The sequence below is a fragment of the Xiphophorus couchianus genome, chromosome 13 (assembly GCF_001444195.1).
Source record: "Xiphophorus couchianus chromosome 13, X_couchianus-1.0, whole genome shotgun sequence".
Taxonomy (NCBI): domain Eukaryota; kingdom Metazoa; phylum Chordata; class Actinopteri; order Cyprinodontiformes; family Poeciliidae; genus Xiphophorus; species Xiphophorus couchianus.
This window is the reverse complement of record NC_040240.1, coordinates 20,807,870-20,832,929: the sequence shown is the minus strand read 5'-3', so window position 1 is coordinate 20,832,929 and position 25,060 is coordinate 20,807,870. Positions and strand designations below refer to the sequence as shown.

Here is a 25,060-nt window from a genome sequence, read left to right as displayed (position 1 = left end):
TTATTTTTCTATTGATGGCAACGCCAACGTCTGTCAGCTGCAAACAGATTTCTGGTAATTCATATGGCTGCTGGGCAGCTGGGACTCTTTAAGCTCTTTAAGTGGAGGGCCCAGAGCTGTCCTGCTTGTTGATGCCGTTGATATGTGGGTTCTGACTGATCAGATTTCTATTTTATTTTATTTTTTTTGCAGGGAAAAGAATCTCCATATAACTGTAAAGTCTGGTTTCTTACCTTGAGAAAGATTCCTGTTGGTAGTCATAATATTGTGATTAATGTAGTTTTGCTGCCAGGATATGCAATATTAGATGATAATGAAATATTTAAAAAAACACAATTTTAACTGTTTTAAAACCTCTTGAAACACACACACAAATTACATCCCTTTTTTTTATGCCCCTTTTTTTACATCCAAAAGTCTCAATCCGGAACCTTTGTATTTGCATGTTTCTGGTATGCCCATAAATATGATGCACAAGTGACAGAAATGGACAGCAAAGTCTTTGCTTTTGGTCCACTGGAGGTAAATTTATGCTTCAAATGCTGATGGAGTGCTAGAAAAGACTATTGTCCTGTAACCAGAGCTGTTCAAGCCTAAAATAGCCTCTCAATCAAAACATGTTGCAGCAGCACAGACGTTTCCAGTACTAATGTCAGCATCCACAGTTCACATTTTTAAAAAAGATTTTTTTCTAAGATGTATGAATGATCAGTGGTTCCTGAAATGCTTGGAAGCTGAAGAGATACAGCAGCACATTGCACCAACCTCCTGATTGAATAACCTAAATAACATTAAAAACAATGAATAACTCTTTTGTTGAGCTTATATGTATATTTATTCATTAATTAAGCATCAAAAGTGGCTTTTCAATTGAAAGTGTTTATTTTGTCAGTACATGGTTTTATATGATTAAAATGTGATTCGTTTGATTAATTTCAAACCCTGCAATTTATTTTAAGCAGCATAAACTACAATTTTAATTCAATTTACGGCAATAAATAAAGTTTAACCTTCTAAAGTTAAAAGTTATGAGTCATGTTTTAATTAAATTAAATGCCATCTCTCTGTTTTAAGTTCCACTCTTTCATATTCACAATAAATTATAAATTTTTTTCCAGATATGTAGTTTTTGTCTACTGTTTAAAAAGGGAAAAAAAATCTCTTTTGTATGTGCAACATTTCAGTTTTAGTCACTGTAATTTCTTGAGCAAGTTTCTGAGCTAAAAAGAACAAACAAACAAAAGCAAGTAATTTAATGTTAGATTAGCTTTTTGATTTGCAAAGTAATCAATACAATACATTTGTCTCTGGCAGCAGATAATCTGCTTTATACACATTAGAAACACAAGACATGCTGCATGTGTCTACAAAGCTTATGAGCACATTAAAAGATTGTAATCTTTTTAATTGGCTAAGCTCTTGACTGGCACACACATTAGTGAAGACATCTCCATGTTTATCAGCACCCTTGCCCCCTGGTGCTGAACAGCCTGAGTTAATTTTTACTGCTGCTTCCAATTCATCAGCACTCATTTTGTTGTTGCTCTCCTATTCATAGAATCTGAGGGACGACATTGTCTTACACTTTCTCCAAGTTATTTTGATGTCATCAGATAAGGAAGATAAAGTTTAGAAATTACTACGGTAGAAACAAATTGTAAAGATCTCATTAAAGGTTCCGTCTTTAACCCACTCTTACATTGTCCCTTCCAGTGGAATTAAATTTTATTGTAGATGTGCTGGTCTTTATTCTAAATGATCGTAGGTCATAATCAAGGCGGACTTCAGTCAGACAAAACAACTTTATGAGTCTTAGCCCCAGCACTGCTTCCTTTGAGGCCAAGCACAGGAAGGTAAAGTAAGAGGGAAACCAATGCTGTCAATCTTCTGAGCTTTTCTTTGTGTTTCTCTTTCAGGCTCGAAAACCAGGTTACTTTTCCTTTCTCGACCCGTTTTCTCCTGCTGTTTGGCTTTTCATGCTGCTGGCCTACCTTGCTGTCAGCTGCGTTCTCTTCCTCGCCGCCAGGTATGACACCTTTCTAATGATTTCACTTCAGAAAACATGATGCTTTCACATTTTGAGTTTTGCCTGTTTCTTAGTTTGAAAAGAACTTTTCAATGGGCTTGTCTTACTGGGTTCTCGAGGGTTCATTGCTAATCACGATCACAAAAAGAAATCGAGAAAAATAACCTTGAATATCAAAACCCGAACCACATTCCACTCTGAAAAAGAAATGATTAGGAAAGTGGTATTAGATTTTGCTTTCATGTTTTTGTGCCTAAAAAAATGACAATTGCACCCATTAAGCCAAAGAATATAATGAGAGTTTGGTAGCTGTTTAATGACGCTTCAAGTTTTTCATTTTTTGTACTCTTCTGTGAATCAGCATTCGTCCTTCTGCTTCTGCTTTTTTGACGTACTGAAATGTTTCAAATTATCAAACAAATTTTAATGGAGCATTTATATAATAAGTGTAATGATTACATTTATTTTGGAAATGGATATCTAAAACATCTTGGTCTGAGTAAGTGATTGTACCCACGTTAAATTGTAAAATAACTGTGCAAAACCAAATTTTTTGCTTCAGTGGCATCAGCCACAACTGATTAGCACCAGACCTATAGCATGAAGAAATTACCACAATATGAAGTAATCTAAAATGCCCCAATCAGAAAAAGAAATAAATAATACATACAAGGAGAAATACAAAGTTAAATATATCTATTCCTCTGGAAGGGTTGGAAAGCCCTTTCTAAGGCTTTAGGAATGCAGTGAACTACAGTTAAGCCACTAGAAAGGAACAGAGGTGAACTTATCCAGTGGCAGCAGTACAAAACCTATTGTACAGCATGTGAATGACTTGTCTAAGAGGTCACCACAGGACCCAGAGCAACATCTAAAGCAACGAAGGCCTCACTTCCTTCAGTTGATGGCTTATAATTAAACAATAAAAACAGAGATGGCAAAAATGCAGTCCATTTGAGAGCTGAAAGGCAAAACAACAAAATGATCTCAGACTTCAGGAAAACATTCTCTAGGCTGCAGAGAGAAAAATACAGCATACTAAAACTCAAATGTGAGTTTTAGTATGCTTACAGGTACTGCTTTGCTGCTTCACTGCCTCAAAAAATTACTTTAACTGGTGGAAAAATTAATTCTGATCAAAACGCTAAAGGTTTTGGTTGAGAAGTTACCATCAGCTTATGAGCTTAATCTCTAGTATTTTCATGTTAAGGCTGGAAAGCCTTTTCTATTTTATGAAAACTTCTTTTCTGATATATACTTTGTTTTTTTTATTTTATTTTTTACCAAACAATTAATCTTATGTGATTATTTTTTTACCCTTGATTTTCACCATAGAAATAAAGCTTTTATAAAAATTTAACTGAAGAAAATACTTCTTGCTATTTCCTGCATTGGCAGTCTGTGGTTGACATTTTAAATATTTGAGTATTTCCATGACTACCCTTAAAAGATTAAAACATGACAGTCTTTTTTCTGATATCTCTGTCTAATGTCAAAATGTGTTTGATAAACATTTAAATAAGACAAAAGAGCAACATCTTGTTTCTGTTTTCTATAATTTGAATGTTTTTAAGTCACTCTATTATTTGACTATAAATTGTTTGGGGAAAAAATGCCTAAACTGATCACCAATGTATCCCTTTTACAAAGTATCGCATACCTTTTAATATAGTTTTGCATATTTGCTCTTTTTTCTTTAAGGCTCAGTCCTTATGAGTGGTACAACCCTCACCCATGTTTACGGGAGCGGCGGGACATCCTGGAGAACCAGTACACACTGGGAAACAGTCTGTGGTTCCCAGTTGGAGGCTTCATGCAGCAAGGCTCAGAGATTATGCCGCGGGCCCTGTCCACCCGCTGCGTTAGCGGAGTCTGGTTGGTACCAAGACAGTAACATTTTTTGTTGTCGACATTGTTCATAGTTGACATTCATCATTGCAACTTATTGACCTAAAGGTGAAAGTTATATTTTTGTAGCACTATTAGCTTTTCTTGACAGGCACTAGACAGGAAATGGCCAGAGAGCGAATTGGAGAAGATTTGCAGCAAAAGTCTCAGTTGAAGCTCAAACAGATGGACGCATCAAGGCCGTACAGCCTCTGTACGGGGCGTCCGCTCTACTCAAATTTAAGAATATTTTTGGCTGATGTAACACATAAGTAAACCTGCATTGGCATTTTGACTTATTTGATCTGTCAAAACATCTCCACGTTACTGATGGATTCATTTAACAGTCACAAACACTAACCGGTCTGAAAACAAAAAGGAAAATAAGAAGTTTATTTTAGTGACTTTAATAAAAATAGGGGTAGGTGTCACTTTTATGCTTTTTAAATTTTCAGCAACTTTACTGACACATGTACAATTATGCTTTTCAAAAATGAAACCTTTAATTAGTCACACCTACTTTTTTGCACCACAAGCATTTTTGACATCTAGTCTCATATGTTAATGTGTAATTACAGTAGCAATAAATTGTCCAAAATTTTAGCTTTAACTTTAAGGGGAAAAAACTGTTCTTTGAACAAACTTCTTTTGTCTTTGCATTTCATTTGACATTTCTCAAGGCTGATGCAAACAGAGAGGGATCTTTGACCAATTCTCTTTCCAGAACCTCCCTAACTTATTCTTCATTCTTTTTTTTATGGACTACCCTGGAGTATTGCTAAATCTTTTATGTTATTCCAACTAAAAAAGTGCATAGTTTCAAGTTAAAGTTTCTTTAATGTATAGCAAACGCAATATCTTTACATTTGTGTTGGTAGGAGCAAAATATTATTTTTCCACTTTGCCTCTGAAGCAGGAACAGTTGCTATGGAAACTGAACCCACTCTTCACATTGAATTTGGAAATGTTAATTTTGTAAGGTATATAATTTATCCAACACTCAAATGTCCATACTTATAATTCTGAGATTATGCCACCACAATAAAAGATGATTCTTAATAAAAGATAGTTTTTTAAGGTGTTTGCACATCTTTTCTAGAGGTGTAGAGGAAAATAATAAGTCTCATTGGATCAGTATTTGCAGAGTCCAAGCATCCATTTGGCACAGAAGAATATTAATTTAACTCACCAGCTTCTGTACATGAAAAAAACACAACCTGAGAAACATAACACTCTTTCTTTTTTGTAAAATACTCACAACACATGGAATAGAAAGCAGAAATTAAGTATTCTTTGTGTCTTGGAAATTATATTGAGAGATGTGTGTTTTCTCCAGGCATGAAAGGTTGATACACAAACATGTCGCAACAGCTTGCAATTATTACACAGAGAGCATTTGTCATGTTTGTTTTGTGTCCTCTGGAGCTGAAAACCATTTTGACTGCTTCACACCTTGAAACGAGTGAACTGGCAAAATTATGCCATCATATAATCTCACTAAAATGTCATTTTAAAATGGCTCATAATAAATCAAAAATAACTGTTTCGGGGAGTAAAAATCCAGAAAAATATTAGGTAATGTCTAACATTTGCAGTGATATTTGTCGATGTGCTGGAACAAAGTGGTGATAATAAGTAGCATCTCCTAGTGGTCATTACCATTATAGCATGAGTCAAGGAGGAATTAAAGACACAAAGTTGCCCCAGAAAGCAAGGAAAGAAGGATAACTGATAAGGAGAAACACCAGAGCAGACCTCCGTATTGCTCTTCCTTCTCCCTCCTCCCATCTGCCCATTCCTTCCTCTTCAGCAACATTAGCGGAAGGTGAACAGATGGTATCGACTCTAATGTGAAAATGATGATGTCAGTTTTTCCTCAGGTTTTTATTTCCACTCCTCTGACTCTCTGTCCCCTCTCTAATTGAAGCTAGTTTCTATTCTAAACTTTTAGCAAAAAAATTTGCTGACAGATTATTAATGATCTCTCAGTAGATGATATAATGCAGATGCTAGTTTTACTTTTTTGTGTTTGAAAACTTTTTGGTTTCCACTTTTAAAACTTTTGATCTGAAAAAAATCATTGCATTTACTGTACAATTGTTTCATTTTCTCCATATTGTTGGAAAAAACTGTTAAATATGGGTTTTCTGATTTTATGTTATTAGAAGCCTTTTGGGGTTTATGTTATTTTTAAGGGACATTGTAGAATTGTTTCTCAGAATTTTCAGTCAGTTAAAAAAATTTGGTTTCTGTTTGTAATTAGCATTTTGGACTGAATATCGTTGACTTTCATATCCCTCGTCCCTCACTCCCAGTAGCGGCAGCTAGACAGATGGTAGAGCGATAGTGGAGGGGCTGGAGGGTCCATCGACGGATTTTCCCTGACAGCGCTCTGCCTAGTCTGGCACTTAGTCTCATAAAAGCTAATGATAGCCGTGGCACAAGTTGCAACATCCCGAGGTCTGTCTCTGTATGTCTGAGTGGCTTGTTGGCTGGGTTGTCCACGTTGCATAACAATTAAAAGAGATGGAACAATGGAGAAATTCAGTCATGTCCTTGCTGTAAAGGGAAAGAAAAGCAAAACTGATGCTTGTAAATTTTCTAACCCTTCAAAACTGTCTTATAAAAGCAGTTAATTAGGAGAGGGCCATTTGGTAGATGAGTCTTCCAGTTTAGTTCTGAATTCAAAAGGGCCATAAGCTGGTTTTGACTCTTCCAGGAAAGGCTTATTTTGTGAGTCCCAGTAAATAACTTTTGGACCTGCTGTGTGAGTTTCTCCCCAGCTCTTCAGTGTATTGTCTCTTTCATTCATTTAGTTTCACCTTGTGCTTCAAAGGGTTAAATTCTGCACATGTTGACTTTGGTTGAACTCGTCCTTCTGTCTGACTCTAATTAAGCTGCTTTTCTCACAGCCTAAAATGTTTGTCCATTTACCTTAAGATGGTATGGAACTGGTTTGTGCTGGCTTTAGAAATAAAAGAAATCAATAAAAAACACTGTTTATATTTTATTGGGCGTTGACCTGCAGTGGAGTCTGTAGCTGAGGTTGCGCAATATGTTTATGTTGTCTGTCATTTTGACAAATGGGGCCCAAAGAAATCCAATAATATATTTTCATCTGTCGATTTTTAAAATGATAATAATGACAGATTCAATAGTATTTAATTCTCATTTAGTTTAGTCAATATTCAGTCCAAACATCTGAACGGAGAAACCACATTGTGCCATCATACATAAACCAGATGAATACATGTAACCTGTTCTCCACAGTGACTGCACCCAATAACTACATAGAACAATGAAGCAATTGCACTAAAATTATGAACGATTCACCTGGTCTGCATGGACCTGAATTGTTAACTCACTTGTTTATTGTTCAATATCTCAAGGCTTGATTCAGTGGCTATTGTCATGAGATTTGAGATGCATGACTGTTATGAGTCCCAATTGGATAAATTGATTAAATTGGATAAATTGGTTCAATTTATCCAATTGTACAAATTTAAATTCAGTTTTGATAGTACAAAGCTATAATATGGTAAAGTCAGTTGAATATGTAATGCCAGTTGGCAAAGATTTGTCTAGAAATTTGTCTATTATGTGTTTATAGCAAACATGTATATGTAATGTGGAAAGAAATAACTTTTCAAATCATTTTTTAGGAGGCATATAAAGACAAAAACATTGTTCTCTGTGAAACACCTCAAGGCAAAACTAAAGCTTACCAGTGATGACAACCCAAACTTAAGGAATAATGATGAGTTGAATACACAGCAGCTCTAATTCATCATATCAACAGATCAGTGCAATCTTTTCTCAGAAATCCCTCCACAGTATATTGGTGGCACAAATAATTCAAGACTTATTAGCTTTTCCTTTCTGACAGAGAGATAAAACCATTTAGATCGCGCTCACGTCTGCCTGTCAGCCTAATAGTCCCAGCTGGAAAACACAGAAAAACAGCTCAAAAGGTTACCGATTAATATTTTATATCTTGCCATTTATATTGCTGCCACAAATAATAATATATAAAGGAAATATGTGCTGAGAATTGTCATGCAGCTGTTCATCTGAGCTGCAGCTAGCAATAATTCAGAAATCCACATTGCTTTAGCTTCTGTTTAAATGTTTATTCTCACAAATGGCAGATTCATAGTTGCAAATTAGCCCAGTTTTAAGTTCAGTATTATGTTAAATTAATTTAATAATAAATGCATGTTGAACAAAAAGTAATTAAATCTTCCAAACATTATTCTGAGAGTTGCCATGTGTATAATTATTGTAATTACGTTGGTGTGTAGTATTTTTCTACATATATTTCTGGGAATATTTGCATGTGGCACTTGCCTTGCTTCTACTTCCCCCAACTCCCTCCATTTTTCTTTCAGAAATTTGGCTCCGTCTTTAATATATTTCTTCATAACTTTGCTTTCATTTTCTGTGCAGCAGAGGCATCCTGCTCATCTCTGCTGCAGTGCGAGTTCATGTTTAGGTTGATGATTTTTACCTAAAACTCCTGACATTTCCTGCAGTGCCTTCCATCTGTCTCCCCGTACTGCCTTCCTCTTTCTACTCTTAATAAAACCAGGGAGAGGAAATAAAACCAGGGAGATGTTACTGTGAGAGTGGTGCAGGCACCAGGGTAAATAAAGGTTAAAACTTTTGTTTTCCCATTCTTCAGGTGGGCGTTCACTCTCATCATAATCTCTTCCTACACGGCCAACCTGGCGGCGTTTCTCACCGTGCAGAGAATGGAGGCGCCGATCGAGTCTCCCGACGACCTGGCAGACCAAACCAACATCCAATATGGCACCATACATGGAGGGTCCACCATGACCTTCTTCATGGTGAGACAGAGAGAAATTTCAAGAAAAAAGAATTCAGACTTGTGTGACTAATCCATCAAAACACTTTGCAATTTCTCCTCCAGAACTCGCGGTACCAGACGTACCAGCGAATGTGGAACTACATGAAGTCCAAGCAGCCCAGTGTGTTTGTGAAGAGCACAGAAGAGGGTATCGCCCGTGTCATCAATTCCAAGTACGCCTTCCTGATGGAGAGTACCATGAACGAGTATTACCGCAGCCTAAACTGTAACCTCACGCAGATCGGAGGACTGCTGGACACAAAGGGATACGGCATCGGCATGCCGCTGGGTGAGTGGACTGTGATTGGTAAGGTATTATTCAGATACACAGTATGAGAACATGCAGACTAGGGTCCTTCCCTGTCATGTTGATAGTTAACTGACAGAAAAATGGCTCCTGAGGCTGACTGGCAACTTGATTTGATGCTGAAGAAGGTTACACCAACTTTTATGAGCAAATGAAACCTTGTGACTCATGCAAAGCTTCTGCTATCTCTCTCACTAGATCAGTATTGATCTATTTCTTTTTCGAGTATAATTATTTTCAGCTGAATATGATAACTATGATTTTTCTGCAACATTACAGTATGTTTAGCTTTCTCTAACTGCATTGTGTTTTTTATTGCAAGGAGACCTTGTTACAGAGGCATAGAGTGCCAAGTCTGCTTTGGCCATTAATCAGGCCAGATTATTTGTGCATCTGTTCTTCTTGGCAAATTAAATCCATACTGATTCCAATTAGACTTTGGTCAGTCCTGCCAGAGTCTGGCCTGACCTCATCATCTGTCTCACATGGTCCTGATGATAAGTGTTGCTCTATAGGCATGCATAAGTTATGGAATACCTGCTGTAGGAACAGATGCAGCCAGAGAAGAGAGAACAGCAGGAAAAACAACAAAGGAAGGAAAAAAAACAACATATTTTCAGGAGACTGGTCTGTCAGTCAACCTACGTTTTAAGCAATGAAAATATAAGCAACATTACAGTATGTTTAGCTTTCTATAACGATAGAAAATATAAGCAGCACGATCTTTAATGTGCCCCCAATGGATGTCGTCTCTCGTGCTCACCGCTCTAACTGACAGCAAGCAATTACCATCGGCTTAAGAATTAAAAGGAAAAGTAATTTGGGTTCCCATATTTCATCTTTAAATGTTTCTCATTATTATCAGCATCAGTGTAACTATGGTGAAGATTTTCTAGACACTTTATCATGAAGTCGGTAATAAGAGGCAACTGGAGAAGTAGAATAAAGTGAATAGATATTTACATGCACATGAGTGCACAGTGCAGCAAAATGTATTAAGAGGATTTCAGATTCAAAAATCTCAAGAAGACTGCTTTGTTCAGGTCTGAAAGACAAGAGATACATTTCAACTGTCTGTTCAATCCCAACTTTGCACAACATCCTGAATAACTGCCTGCGAGTTTGGATTCAAGTAAATTCTTTATTTACCGTTATCCCACCTGGATAAGTTGGTTAATTTGTATTGTTATGAGAGGATGAAACCAAGACCTTTCATGGGGGAATTATTTTTGCAAAGAAATTATTCAAGAATATATTATTTAGAAATGTTACGCTGGTTTTATAAAAACCTGGAAAGGTTTTCTCCAGATAGGATTATTTTGTCCTGCAGAGTAATCCCTTTGTTTCTTGTTCTCCTTCTTTAATCAGAGAAAAAATAATCCTGACACATTTAGAAGTACTAAATCTGTATCTTATTTGTAAGTCTGGTAGATGATTTGAATAGTTAACAGTTTTGGTGATGAAAAGATTTTAATCATTTTGTGAATGTTGAAATTTCCTGAAGTCAGTCATTCTTCTAAAACGTTGCCCAACTCGATATTAGGTCCTAAAGGAAAATTATATTTTAAAGAAAGTAAATACACAGGTTTATCTAAAAAATTAAAAAGGTGGATTCATTAATATCTTCTTTCAAATCACACATTCTGGTTTGTGCTGACGGGGTGATGCGAAAAAATATTGACAACAGGTGACTTTAAAATAAAAACATATGCTTTACATAAGAAGAGCTTAATTTACACTTCCTCCTGTCAGTTTAGTACCAGTTTTTTTCTTCACCATCCAAGACCTATCCCTGTGACTGATTATGAATTTTAGTTTTATTGTTCTGTTTAGTGAATAAGTGCCATTTGGTCTTCATTAACAATATTTCCCTTGGGCAAGCGGAAAAAACCCCCAAAAACTTATAGACACAAATTAATGTTTTTAAAACTGGAAGAGTTCTGATGACAAATTGAGAAATTACTAATTAAACATTTTATTTAAAATTAGTTTTTTTTTCTTGTATATTTTTTTCCTGTGCATTTTTCAGAATGATAACTTTGGCTAAAATTACAATAACTTCATATACTAACATAAATTCTCAACAAAAATTTAAAGCATGATCCTATTCCTTTTGTTTACAAATCAATTCATTGAACCTTGCACTTGTTAAAATAAAACCTTGGTTATCCCATTAAAAATATTATTATCAGTGGCATTTTTGATACATAGACTTTAGCCAAAATTCATCATAATCATCTGAATATAGCAGTTTTCATTTATTTTTCATTGCATTTCTATTTGCCATTCTGTCTATCAAGCAACTTAAGTATTATCAATTTGACTTTCTTGTGAATGAAGGAAAAGTGTTGTAGTCTACTTTCAGCTAGCTAACCAGCAGTCCACAGCAATACTCAAGAGTGGGGTCATGCTGTGCTACTCTGTGCCCCGTACAGCTGAAGAAAATGGTGATATCTCACTGACATCTCATTATAAGGAACCCAGAGTGTAGGAATGGTATGTCGGAACGATATAAATTTTGCCGTTTGTAGCCCAACTGGGTTTCAATTTTAATGCAGAGGGAACATTTCCTTTTACTCTGCCAGAGTGAAGACTGCTGCTGCTGATGTGAAGTGTGCCTCCATAATAACTTGTGCTCAAAACAAATGTTTTTTTTAGACATTAATATTTAGTTAAGTCACCTGGAACATAAAGTATGTAAACACGAACTTTAAAACAGCAGCAAAAATGTTTCATTTGTGTTTTTACCAGTTTTGAGCTTGCATTTAACAAATTGTCTTTATCACGTCGAAAGAACTAAGAATTCTAAAAAAGGCTGCATTCTGTGACGAAAAGGGAATAAATACGTTTGGTCTGCAGTATTCCTAAATAGAAATAGTTTGTTTCACTATAGCAGCCATTGGACAGCTCTTGAATTACCTTAAAATATCCCAGAATTTGTTTTGGAGTAAATTCAGAGTAATCATGTATTCCTCTGCTTTCCTTCGCTTGCAGGCTCTCCATACCGAGATGAGATCACGCTGGGGATCCTGCAGTTGCAGGAGAGCAACAGGCTGGAGATTCTGAAGAGACGCTGGTGGGAGGGAGGCCAGTGTCCTAAAGAGGAGGACCACCGAGCCAAAGGTTGGTTCAGCAGACCGTTACCTTTGTATCCACAATGCTAGTATTATCCCACTGTCCGTTTGAACTCGGTGCTAAATTACAACAGCTGTAGTTTGGATGGATAAACAGTTCAGTGTCAGCTTTATGAGACTATATGAATAGAAATGCAATTCATTCACTGTCACCTTAACTTTAATGAAGAGCCAATACATTTTGCATCCAAATAAGAAATCATTTCAAAGATGCCATTCTAAATTACTTGAGATGCCACTCCAATTTTTTTAAATGACACTGATCATGAAAAATTCCTGTTCATTTGTCGTCTGTTGACTGATTGATAAATTCCACTGCAGTCACACTTGTACTTTGCTGTGTTATCAAAGCTGTCATTGATTGACAGATCAATGGATTAGTCTTTTATACACAAGATGAAACCAGCCAGGCAACATGATTCAAGGTGCAGTCCCAAACTCGAATAAAGCAGAGACACTCTGCCGTGACAGATGGTGCAGTCATTAAAAATGTGGAACAATTAGCGTTTTAAGTGGTCAGAATGTATCCCAGTTACACCGGAGTCAACACTTTGCAGGAAGATGGATATCGCCAGATGTTCTGCAGAGAAATGTGACTGTGTGCTCGTGCAGAGGTTTTCTCGGGGAACTCTTGGAGTTTCAGATATATTTGACAGTTAAATCCATCACAAACAGATGGAGACGGTGTGGAGATGAAAGAGGGGGATTAAACAACATTTAGAGCCAGGTTTGAGAGCATGTCTGTTTGGTTTAGATGTTGTTGTTTAAAATTAAAAAAAGTCATGCTGACTGGGTTAAAAGCCTTTAATTTGCCCTATTAGTGTCTCAGTTTGTGGTTTGTATGCTCCTCAGCTGACATGGATTTCTGTTTTTTTAATGATCTGAAAACACTCTTTTCCTATATCTGGATGACCATTCATAGGAAATTCACATATTTCTTTTCTAGTAATTGTTAGGTGTGTCAAAAAAAATTTCAGTGAGAAATGTTAAAAAAGAAAGGAAAAAAGTGTTCCCTTTTGGTCTATTTTCCCTCTTACATAAATGAACTCAAATTAAAAGAGGGATTTTTTTAGTAGCTAAAAAGAAAAATGCATTTGTAAAATTTTGTTTTTCCATCCATCCATCCATTTTCTAACACCTTTGCTAACGTTCCGGGCGAGAGGCGGGGTCACCCTGGACGGGTCGCCAGTCTGTCGTAGGGCAACACAGAAACAGACAGGACAAACAACCATGCACACACACTCTCACACCCAGGGAGAATTTAGAGAAACCAATTAACCTGACAGTCATGTTTTTGGAACAAAAAGTATGATGGGATCTGTTTCTTTCATTTTTCACCCTGTCTTTGCTGTATTTTTCCTGAGATGAAACACAGTATTAAAAAGAATTACCGCCTGCTATTTTATTCATTTACATCTTGCTTGTTGTTTGCCGTTTATCGATTTTACAGACTCAAATTTTCCCCCAGCATCTCAATAAACTAATATTTACTTCTGGCACATCTCGCTGCAACAAGACAACATTGTTCGTCTTCATTGACTTTTTCCCTCTGATTAAGGCTTCAGCAGCCAATCTTAATGGAATCATGAGACCAGCCGCTGAATCGATCAGCAGCTCTGTCATCTGTTTGTGTAGCTTTCTTTATTTCCAAAACAGGAAAACAATGATATCTTGATAATAATCCAAGTGTGTGTTTTCACCTAGATTTGCTGTGCACTCTGGACACAATAGTTTTGACTTGCACTGTAAGTAGACTCACAAATGTTTGCCTTTTATGGACAAAAGGCAAATCACAATGGCATTAATCAGTCAATTCATTTAGAATTAATTAAGAAATTGATGTTATAGTGATATTGGGTTAAACTGAGGTCAGTTTAAATCAAGCATTGACCTTGGGAGAGATGGAAGCTTGTTTTTGTGTTTGTGTGTGAAGTCTGACAAAATTAATCCATTAAAGGTCCATTATGAATGATCAGAATGTCTCTTTGTTGATGATCACGCAGGGAGCCGAATGTGTGTGTTGTCCCTCCTCTGTGCTCATAAAGAAAGAAAACAGCTGGCAGGTAAATCCTGCAACAAAAAAAGATCACATTTTCTGACAATCTGTGGAGAGCTTCGGTGAGAGGCTCAAGGATGTGAACTTGGGAAAATAGTAGAATGAGTTTCTAAGAAGTGCTTTCTTTGAAGGGTTTTTTTTATGCACTTTTCGTTTGTGGTTTTGAAGTCAGCCGAACAATTTCAGTAAAGAATTGCTCGCAGTTGCTGTTATCATACTGGGCAATTGCAGGACTTTGTTTTCTTGGTAGCGATGCTAGTTTATAGAGTCTTCTAGTCGCTGGAAAGAAAGAACTGCAATTTCACTTCTTGACCCATTTTGGATGCCACAGTCTGTCTTTGAAAGCTTTTTACTGCTGTCACAGATTCATTCATAGGTTGACAGGTACTGATTCTAACATCCATCACCTGCAGTAGGCAAAGGAGGGCATCTAAGGACAGAATTCATCCCCATAGTCAAGTTGAGCAGCCAAAAATGCTGCTGACAGTTCCACAAAAGCTAGTCTTGCTGCACATAAAAAAAACTTAATTAAATCTGAGCACACAAGATAAGATACTGATAGGACTTCAAAATCTGATTAGTTATTCACTGAATATTTATAGGTGTTAGTGGTAGTGAAGATAAAGTCTAATGAGAAATATTGAGTTATTTCCTTTTTTTAACACGCTTTTGGCAAACTAGAACTGAAAAAGTAGAAAAATATGGACAACAAAAGCATAAAGGGAAAAATACCACAATACATTTCTAGCAGGACTAACCAGACTCCCAAAAAGACTGCTTCCAGCAAAGAAGAGCAGTACAATCCCTTCTTTTTGTAGAAGGATTAAAGACACCAAACTTGAATCACTGAGGAGAAAGCAGAGAAAAAAAAGGAACATAAAGCAGCCTTCATACTGTAAAATCTCCTCTGGCAGCTTCTCTCCTGAGTTTTCCACTCAGTTCTTGACATGAACTACATTCAGAAACAGGACCTCACAGCATTTAAACACTGGCTTGTTATCCATACAAGAGAGCCACACATCCCATAGGATGTTCATATTCAGAAGAGAAAAGCTACCCAGAACCACTGGGCCCTATGTGAACAGTGATTGAACACTAAACTTATAACTGTTTGTTTAATTCTTGGTGCCAACAACTACCACCAATGTGCAATTATCATGGTTAGAGCGGTATAACAGAATTGTTCATATTCAGCAGCACTGCAGCGTTTTTCAGCAAATATGGTGGTTTTAAGGTCATGACACAGCATCTCAATCAAACAGAAGTCTAGACTTTAACTAGGCCTTTCCAAAGCTTTCATTGTATTTTTTTTGACAATCAGATGTGGTACTGGTGCGCTTTCAGTCATTATACTACTTCATCACCCAAGTGAGCTTGAGTTTAAGGTATTGAAAAAAATGACATAACTTTTTCCATCAGAAATTTTTCAGTCGCCTGAAGTTCTGCAATTGTTGTTTTTTATTCTTTTGTGACCTAATGAATGAGTTCTCAATGTACCACTGTACTTATTTTGGACTATTACCATCTTTTCTTATATTTTGCATAACGGCTCTTGCTGTGGTTTGATGAAGTCACAAAACATTGAATAATCAACTACCTTGTTTCTCAGCTGTTCTTGGTTTCCTTTGGATCAAGGCATGAATCAAAAGTTGTGTTTTGAGATTTTTTTTTTTTACTAATTTCAAATAATTTTTTGATTGTACAAATCATGTAATAATTAGACCTAAGTGTGGCTCATGAAATTGACCTTTCCAAACTTTCTGTTTTAATTTGGTTTAGTTTGGGTCATCTTCATCTGATCAAAAACAAAATAAAAAAAAGTTATTCACAGTGATCCCCTTGTTTTTGTGTTTTTTAGGTCTCGGCATGGAGAATATTGGCGGGATCTTTGTAGTTCTGATTTGTGGCCTCATCGTAGCTGTGTTTGTGGCCATCATGGAGTTTGTGTGGTCAACTCGCCGCACCGCTGAGACAGGCGAGGTAAAACTGCATCCTCATCTTCCTCTTGCATTGTCCTCCTACTGCACCATTCCTGAGCTTTGAGCAGTTTCTGCACCGTAGCCACATAAACACTTCATAACTTTGCAAAGAAAAACTATATATAAATTTGTGATGTGAATTTGTCATCTGGCTTCTAATAAAAGGGTTATAAAAACATCAAAGCAGTCTGAAGTCTTTATTTCATTTGTTGTATTTTCAGTTCATTTAAGCTTTAGTAAATGTTTAGGGCTGTTTTGTGCAAACAAGGACGTTAAATCAAATGAAAACAGTCAAAAAGTCATAAGTTTACAGCTTTGGAAGTGAACAGGAAGATTCAAGTCTGGTCAATATAGAGCAAAGCTGGGGAGCACTGATAAACTTCTGTTCTCTTTCACTGAAAGGAAAGCATAAACATGTCTGTCCTCATTCTCAGTCATTCTATTTAAAAAACAACCATCGAACTCAAAATGGCAGCCTTTGTTCACAAACAGCCATCCTTTTACTACAGACTCAAACTCCACTTCTAAAAATATATTCTATGACCCTTTACACAGTCACAAACACAGAAGCACATGGGTACAAAAAGATCCAAGCTACACTCTTGCAGCAAGGAAGATATGAGAAAATACAGTAATTGTTACGTTATAGAATGAAGAGTAACTGTCAGGATTAGGACCTTTTGTCACCAATCCTTATCCTACTCTGATGAGAACATTCTTCTGCCAATACAGAGTCCGTTAGATCTGGGGTCAGGTGAGCAATGGCAGACAAGAAGTCGTGTCATGTTGGACTCAAATGTAGCTTAATTGCATGGTCAAAATTACTGGGACCAAACCACATCACAATGAGGTGTTCCATAGCACAAATCAACCATACATCTTACCACCAACTCAGAGACATTAATGAATGTTCAATATAAAGCTAATATATCCTCATTACAATATCTGCAGTACCAATATTACAAAGGACTGTTTGTAGTGCAATAATTGTTGGCTAATATATTCCAAGTGTAACAGATATGAATTTCACATGTAACATAAGAGTGATGGAGGCACAGATAAGAAGGAAAAAAATAAGCATATATATCACAGCTGATATCGTCAGTGCAATATTTATTAATATTATCACAGTCACAGGTTTTCTAATATCATGCAGCTCTGCATGTCCAACCAAATTAAATATGTTCCATAGATTTGCCTTCTGCTTTTCTTCAAATAAAATAAAAAAATAATTTCATGAACGTACTGTTCCTAGGGCTGCATATTGCCTGAATTTTTTTATGTAGGTAATATAAGAGTCTATGTAAATGGCAGCGCAACAGGCTGCCTTTTAATTCAAGTTGTGCCTTTACTATTTGCATATGCTCAAACAAATCCTTAGAATAAAATTAACTGGGAAGGCAGAGCCAAGCTGTGCCTACCTGAGCTGTGACACGAAGGACGACCGTGTTTTTGTTCGCTTCCACAGTCAGCTCTCTGCCTGACCAGAAGAGAGGGATGATTAGTTACATTGTTTAACATGTTTAACTCTTCAGTTTCCTAGCCATCATTTTAATTAAAGCAATTTAATTACAAATTATGCCTGTAATTCATTTTCAAAAGCTGACCACTTGAAGACATTCAGTATTTTTTTACCTCTCCATGCAACTCACAATTGCACAACTTGGAGGATAACATTAGCTTACTTTAGTAGTCATAGAAACAGAGTACAGTTATATTTTAAGGTTTTGAGTAAAAAAAAGGGACCCAAAAATATGACAAGAAAAATCCAAAACATGAATTGAGACAAAGTCATATTTATATTCTGCTGTCATTGACTTGTTTGTCCTCTGAGGACAGGGTTTGTTGTTTGTTTTCTATTCTCTTGTGTTTATCTGTTATTGATTTGACTCTCTCCTTTGGATGTTTTTAGTGTGCAGAGATAGCACTGGTTGGATGTGGATTCACAGGAAGCTGCACACAGACATGATAAAAATACTGTTAATGTTGCTTTCTTGCTTTTTCTACGTTTAAATATGCTTTTTTTTAAAAAAAAACAACAAAAAAAACAACTTCTGACTTTGTATATTTTCAGGACACAGACTGGGGATGTTGATACATCACAAATTAGTTTATAATTGAATATTTATGTTTTGTTCTTGAAATAACATTTTAGAAATAAAAAACATGATTTTCTTAATTGTATCAATAATATGAGTTCTGTCTCCATGATGTATTAAATGTAAAAGTAACATTTTAGGCCATAGTCAATTCAAGTAAAAAAGAAGATACTGTGCAGATGGAGCTAGAATGTTTAAGATTCATTTATTGTTCTGTGGCAATCAGAAAAAAGATGTTCATATTGCAGTTTCTTAGCTTTTTGGGGAGGTGTAGCATTTCTTCTTGTTTTTTTCATCTTTTCTTATCTTCCTTTTGTCTCTCAGGTCTCTGTTTGTCAGGAGATGTTGACAGAGTTTCGAAATGCAGTTTCTTGTAAGAAAGGTTCCCGGGCTCGTCGGCGCCGCCCCCTGAGCAGTGCTGGGGGTGGAGTTCTGCGTCATCCCTCCCGACTAGCTCTAGCAGGCCCTAGGCCAATTCGGCTAGTCCGAGAGATGCGACTCAGCAATGGGAAACTCTACAGTGGCACTGGGCCCCTGACTGGGGGTTTGGCTGGGCTGGGGGCAGGTATGGCGACAGGACCTGATTTGGGCCCAGGGCCACAGAGGCTCTTGGACGATCCATTAGGCGTCAACTCCTCCTCTAATAACCCTCCTCCACCTCCCCCTATGCCAGCCTTTGAGGCTCCACCCGCCCCGCCACGCAGCTTCCTGCAGAGCTGCAGCCATGTCCGCATCTGCCAGGAGTGCCGGCGGATCCAAAGTCTGCGGCCAGCCACACTCACCCCTCCTCCACCTCCTCCACCTTCTTCCTCCTCTTCTGCCTCGTCCTGCTCCCGTATCCCTCCTTCGCTGGCGATGTCGGGACATCACCATCGCCATAATCCCCACCACCACCTCCACTACCACCACGGATCCATGTCATTACCCCGCCTCCCTCCTCCCCCTCCCCCAATCTCAACAGACAGAGCCGACAGTGATGGGGGAACAGCGAGCCCACTACGGGCGACAAACAGACCCGCACCCCCACCCAGGCCGCCACCTGCCAAAGGACCAACATACCCACCAACGGACTTACTTGGGGGACACAATTGTGCTTAAAAACATTGAGTAAAGACTCAAAAGATACATTTTAAAAGATTCAAACTTTTCCTTTGGCCCTAGCAACACAGCTGTACCTGTCCAAACTCCTGAGGAAGAGAAGAGAAGAAACTATTTGGACCCATTTGTAAGTTGGATCCCTCAAAGTGGAGCCTTTGGCTCAGTTCATACTACAAACCTTTACTGAGTGATGATTGATTCTAAGCCCTCTAACCTGGCAGCGGAGAGGATTAAATAAATTGAACTCTGGAATTTGCAACTTGAAGCAGTTGCACGAATAGGCAGAGAATTAGCGAACAACTTCAGATTCAGTCCACCATCTCTTACCTCGCAAATCCTCCCATTTCAAGAATAGACGACTCTGAGACACAAACAGGTAGAGGTCACCGTTGTTTTTTTTTTGTTTTTTTTTTTCTTTATTTTCATTTGAATACTGAAGTAGGTGTTTGTGTAAGAGGATACCTTCCCGCAGACAAGTGGTAGCAGAGCAGTTGTACAGTAATCATGGTCTTCTGTCACACTTTTGGACGTTTGTGGAAGGAGGATGTAGCTTTTTCCCCCATTCTGTTTTGCTGTTTGTAAAGATTCCTGCTGGCTGGTGCTGTGATCCACAGAGCAGATAAACAAAAAAGTAATTACTTGCCTAAAGTGTACAAAACTGTGCTGAGGTAGTTCTTGTGTTGCATAGAAAATGTATCAAGTCAGAAAAATGCACTGTGAGGCATCTGAAGGTAAAGGGCTGAGAAGCAACAAGAGTTCATTATTTTTTATAAAGAAAACAACAAAAAACAAAGAAAAAAAGTTTGAAATCTTTGAGATGTCATGTTACACAACTTCAAGATGTGACAACCAGTTGCATAGCAATGTTTTTAGGTAAAAAACAAAGGTATTTTTAGCATTGTTTGGGGAGAAGAACATCACTTAAGGCCTTTGCACACCATGTCTCAGTTCTTCAGTTTATGTCAGCAGAGTAATCATGCACATGAATGTTATTGTCTAAAATTAAATCAGAAAAACTGTCTGATGTGCATCAACCATTCAGATATAAAGAACATGTAACTGTTTATAGAAGTGTGTGATCTTCTTTTAGATGTGCTGATCCAGTATTATCAGCAGCATGCATGAATCGATCGTGAAATGGTCACATTTGTTTTTTCAGCTGAAGTCTTCTTCATGCTTGGTTGGATGGACCAGCTTTTTACTTATTTTTCTACTGTAAACGACAACAAAACCGCCTTGACAATATAGCATTTCTATTCTGCCTTGTATTGTAAAATTTCCACAAAGGTTTGATTAATTAAACCCTTGGGACAACATTTGCTAGCTTTTGGCACTTTCAAATTTGTTAGATGATGGATTAAGACAATATAATATGTGTAGACTTGTGCAAAGGCCTTTTGGTTTGTAGTTTTTAATTTAGCATATAAGGCTATTTCTATTATCGAATGACACTGATGTCACAAAATGGATGAGCAGGTGAATTTAACATACACCTCAAGATGTCACTTTAACATATATTTTTATACACATTAGGTTAATGTAAAATTCAGATGTATAAAATTTATACTGAGTCAAGTTAGCAGTCTGAAACTCTTTCTTAGCATGCTAGGCTAAGTGAGGCTAACAGGAATGGAAAACTAATTTCAAGCAGTAAGCTTCCAGTAAGCAGTCAAATGGGGATAAAAAGTGAAAGGATCCAGATCTTATTTTAGAAAATTATCTTTCATCCAGCCAAAAAATATCCGTTTTCTATAATTTTATGTGAAACCAAGCTGCTTAATTAGGTAAATATTTCCACAACGTTAGCCATAGCTTAAAGCTAACTAGAATTTTCCTCTAAATACAAAACCTTCAACCAGACTTAGCAATTTTTTAATAAGGATGATTAAGTGGCCACAATTGGAATACAAAATATCTTATTCAAATGCATTAAAACTGGAAAATATTGTTTCAGATAATAATAAGCCCATCTAGGGACAAGAGCTGTGAATTAGCTGTTGCTATTGAACTATGACGTAAACATGGGACTGCTGTCTTGTTCATTTTGTCTACGTCGCTGTATGTCTGTCCCTACCAAATAAACCAATTAAAAAAAAATAAAAAATCAGAATAACGAGATTTGTACTAATTGAAATTTTTATCCCCTAATACTGATCCAAGTAATTTAAGATCAGTATATCGGCAAAAACCGATATGTATCGATATATCACCCTACAGCTCAAAAGTCCAATGAAATGCATTAGATTCATGGTGTAACTGTGTCTCACCAATGAGAACTTAGATGCTATAATATTTTCTATTTGTCTTTCTTTTACTGTAGGATAACTCTTGTATGTTTCCTCTCTCTGGTTATGACTTGGTAATTCAGCTCATAAAACATTCTTGTGTCATTTCAGTAATTCTTGTGCAGACAAACCTTACAGAGAAAGTTCTTCTGCTTCTTAAACTTGGACTTGTTCTTTGAACGTTGTCAGATCTAATAGCTAAATGGAGATGCATCTGAACACAAAGTGCGGAGCGGGTCATATGACAGAAATGGGAACTGCTTGTAGTTTATCTTTCACTCTGAGTATCACTGTTAAGGGGGAAACAGTTCAATTATGTACTTGGCATGCAATGCAGTTTTGCAATGCATGCCTGTACAGGTTTGTCGTGTGTTTTTGCACACATCAATCAAGATTAAACCACAAAACTTACGGTAATGAAATGCCTCGACGTGGATGCCCTCGAGGACAGCAAGTTGATCCTCCGGTCTTATTAAGTGTTTTTTGTTTGACTGCACATAAAATGTTCATGTTACTAAACTTACCAATTCGTATTGGTAAGTTTAGTAAATGTTTTAAGGTGTAGATGTGACCAAGCTAATGCAGCTTTGTTACGATTTAAATTTCTAATGCCATATTTTTTTGTTTGTTTGTTTGTTTTATGGATGAAGAAAATTAAAACACTGAAAACTGTGATCTTTCAAATGATGTTCAATTATAAAAAAAAAAACACTGAATTGTTGTGTGCTTTCACTACTTTAATGCTGTCTATTCACAGTGCAGGATATGTGGATTCAATATTCACTGAATTTTTTTAGTTTTTGTAGAGCATATCTAAGATATTCAAAAGAAATGGCAGCTTGGGAACAAGAATGATACTTGACATACCATTGGCTGGTGTTTGCAAAGCAACAATCTAGGACTGTCATCTTCCTTTGGCGTTGATTTTCTTTGCTGCTGTTCCCCTAAGAGTGAAGATAAGAAAGACCATGGATGTTAAGTTGTCCAGTATCATGAGAGTAGGAAGGTATTTGTTGTTTAAACTATTAAATTAGGCATTTATAAGCATTTAGCGGGGATCTCAAGTACTTGCAAATTCCAGCTTTTGCTAAGCAGGTATGGTCCCAAACCCCAGCAAATACCGAGGATGCACTGTAATGTTTGGGGAGTTTTATTTCTTAATGTTGCAGTAAGTTTTGCAAACCTAATAAAAAATCCAAAGTTGTGTTAATTAAAACTATATGGACCCTTTTACCTCTGATAAAGATGCTTGAAAAAGAAATTTACTGAACATACAGATAGTGAAGAACTACCTCAGTGCAGTTCCATCTGTTTTAGGTCAGTTTATTCAGTTTATGCTGATTTTAGGCTGTTTTTGTGGCTCAAAGGAGCTTGGAAACTTTGTACTGTACACACACCTAAGAACACACATGCAGAAACATATTTGACTGTAAACTTGGAGCAAACCGAAGCAAAACAACACACTAAATTTGTGTTTGTATTTTCATTGTGTCCAATTGGAGTGTTACTTGCAATATTATTATATTTTTTTATATAATGGAAATTTTTCTTGCAAGATTAATTTATAATCAAATTCCCCGACCCTGTATCATCATAAACATGTTGGTTATGAAGAGCAGTTCCACATGTAAAGCCTTGTGTTACTGTGATTAGAGAAAAATGAAACATTGTTTTGAAGAGCAGTGCCTGTACATTTTTATTCATTTTGTGATTTTATTTTACTTTTTCATATAAACTGTAATATCAAGGCAGCAGCAAATGTGGAGAATGTTGATGAAAACCTAAATGTCACTGACTAATTAAGGTATGTTCACGCTGGGGTGTGTATGTGTGTGTAAGACTGTGTGCTTGGCTATCTTTGTGAGAACTAAGGTGAGTTCAGGCGTTGAAAGTTTCAGATCCAGGTCTGAATGGGGCTGAAGTCATTGGCATGTCCTCACAAACTCAGCTATGCATGTGTGAACATTGTTCTGTTGCACATTTGACTATGTTTGGTTTTTGTTTTTGTTTTCCTCCCTCAGATTTGTACCAGCAGATTTCAGCTGTTCACACCAGAACAGGGATGACAGAAGGACACTATTCTGATGATTCTGATGTTATCATGATTATTATCAATATTGATGTGTGGGGTGACTCTAGGAGGGGTTCCTCCCTCTGGTGTTCAATATATAGAAACATATTTGGAATAAAAAAAAACTTTTAAAAAGTCATTGTATTGAAAATGCGCTTGACTACGATGTTTTTATTTTTTAGTTAGTAGTTGTTTACTGTTTCACTTTATTGATCTCTTACATCACTGTGGGATAATTTAACCAGCTCTTATTTAAAGGTTTGTGAGCTTTTGTTACTACACAGTTCTTTTAAGGTTCTGCTACATGTTTTTTTTACTTTGACTAGACCACTGCAAAACCTTGGTTCTTTTCTTTTTCAACCATTCTGCTCAGGATTAGCTGTTTGGGACTATTGTCCCGTTAATTAACCATTTTCTCCAAGGGATTAGCTGTCAGTCAAATATCTTCACATCTGATTTTAGATTGTTATACAACTGAAGTTGATTCTGACTGGAAGACCTTGATAGCTTGGCAGCTAGCTTGGATGTTTTGAATTGCTGCGGTATTACGAAGCTGTGCAGAACTAGACAAACATCTCAGGCTTGCTCTAGAAGTTTTGTGATTCATTTTCTATGTTTCGAGAGCAAAAAAAAGCTGAACGTTTATTTTTCAGCTGTTTTGAACAGGTATGTAAACTGTGAACTATTTTTGCTTTTATAAAAGTGGTCAGACCTGCTGCTAATCAGTTATTTCTGTGCATTTTCAATTTGCTGCTATATTTTTATTGTTTTAGAAGAACAAAAATGCAGACATGAACTCAGAGAGCACAGTGAAGGAGGATGATGACAGAAAACTGACAGAATGTAATTTGGATAAAGGTGAGCTAATCAGTGGCACTTGGAACAGCTGCAGAAGAACAAAAACACAGGAAATTACAATATTTAATATAGAGGAGAAAAAAGTAGATAAAGTCAAGCTACAAATTGGGGAACCTAAGAGAATAAACACAGAAACCAAAAGAACACAATAAAGAAGAAAGAAAACCTAAATAAATTATCTGGTATAATAACACTTTTTTATCAAACAGAAATAAAAAGCATTTAATTTTATAATCAATAATGTTGTTTTTCACAAACCAAACCCTCAAAGACTAAGATTTACATGAACATGACAGTAAAATTGACTATGCTGTTTCAATAAGGCTCATTTTGCAGATTGAAAGTACCTTTTAGGATTAACAACCTTTAAAGAATTTTATATTTTATTAGTCT

The 25,060-nt window shown here is 36.7% G+C and overlaps 1 protein-coding gene across 1 annotated transcript in view; it reads left to right on the top strand.

Moving 5' to 3' along the window:
• LOC114156524 (glutamate receptor ionotropic, kainate 5-like) overlaps positions 1 to 23,962 on the top strand; it is a 198,607-nt gene extending 174,645 nt beyond the window's left edge. The window contains exons 15-21 of the mRNA XM_028037016.1: positions 1,917 to 2,026; positions 3,728 to 3,901; positions 8,595 to 8,760; positions 8,844 to 9,069; positions 12,082 to 12,210; positions 16,136 to 16,257; positions 18,680 to 23,962. Of these exons, the coding sequence (XP_027892817.1) occupies positions 1,917 to 2,026; positions 3,728 to 3,901; positions 8,595 to 8,760; positions 8,844 to 9,069; positions 12,082 to 12,210; positions 16,136 to 16,257; positions 18,680 to 19,453 (1,701 nt within the window). The 3' untranslated portion in view covers positions 19,454 to 23,962. The remainder of the gene's footprint in view (positions 1 to 1,916; positions 2,027 to 3,727; positions 3,902 to 8,594; positions 8,761 to 8,843; positions 9,070 to 12,081; positions 12,211 to 16,135; positions 16,258 to 18,679) is intronic.
• Positions 23,963 to 25,060: the final 1,098 nt, after the last annotated feature.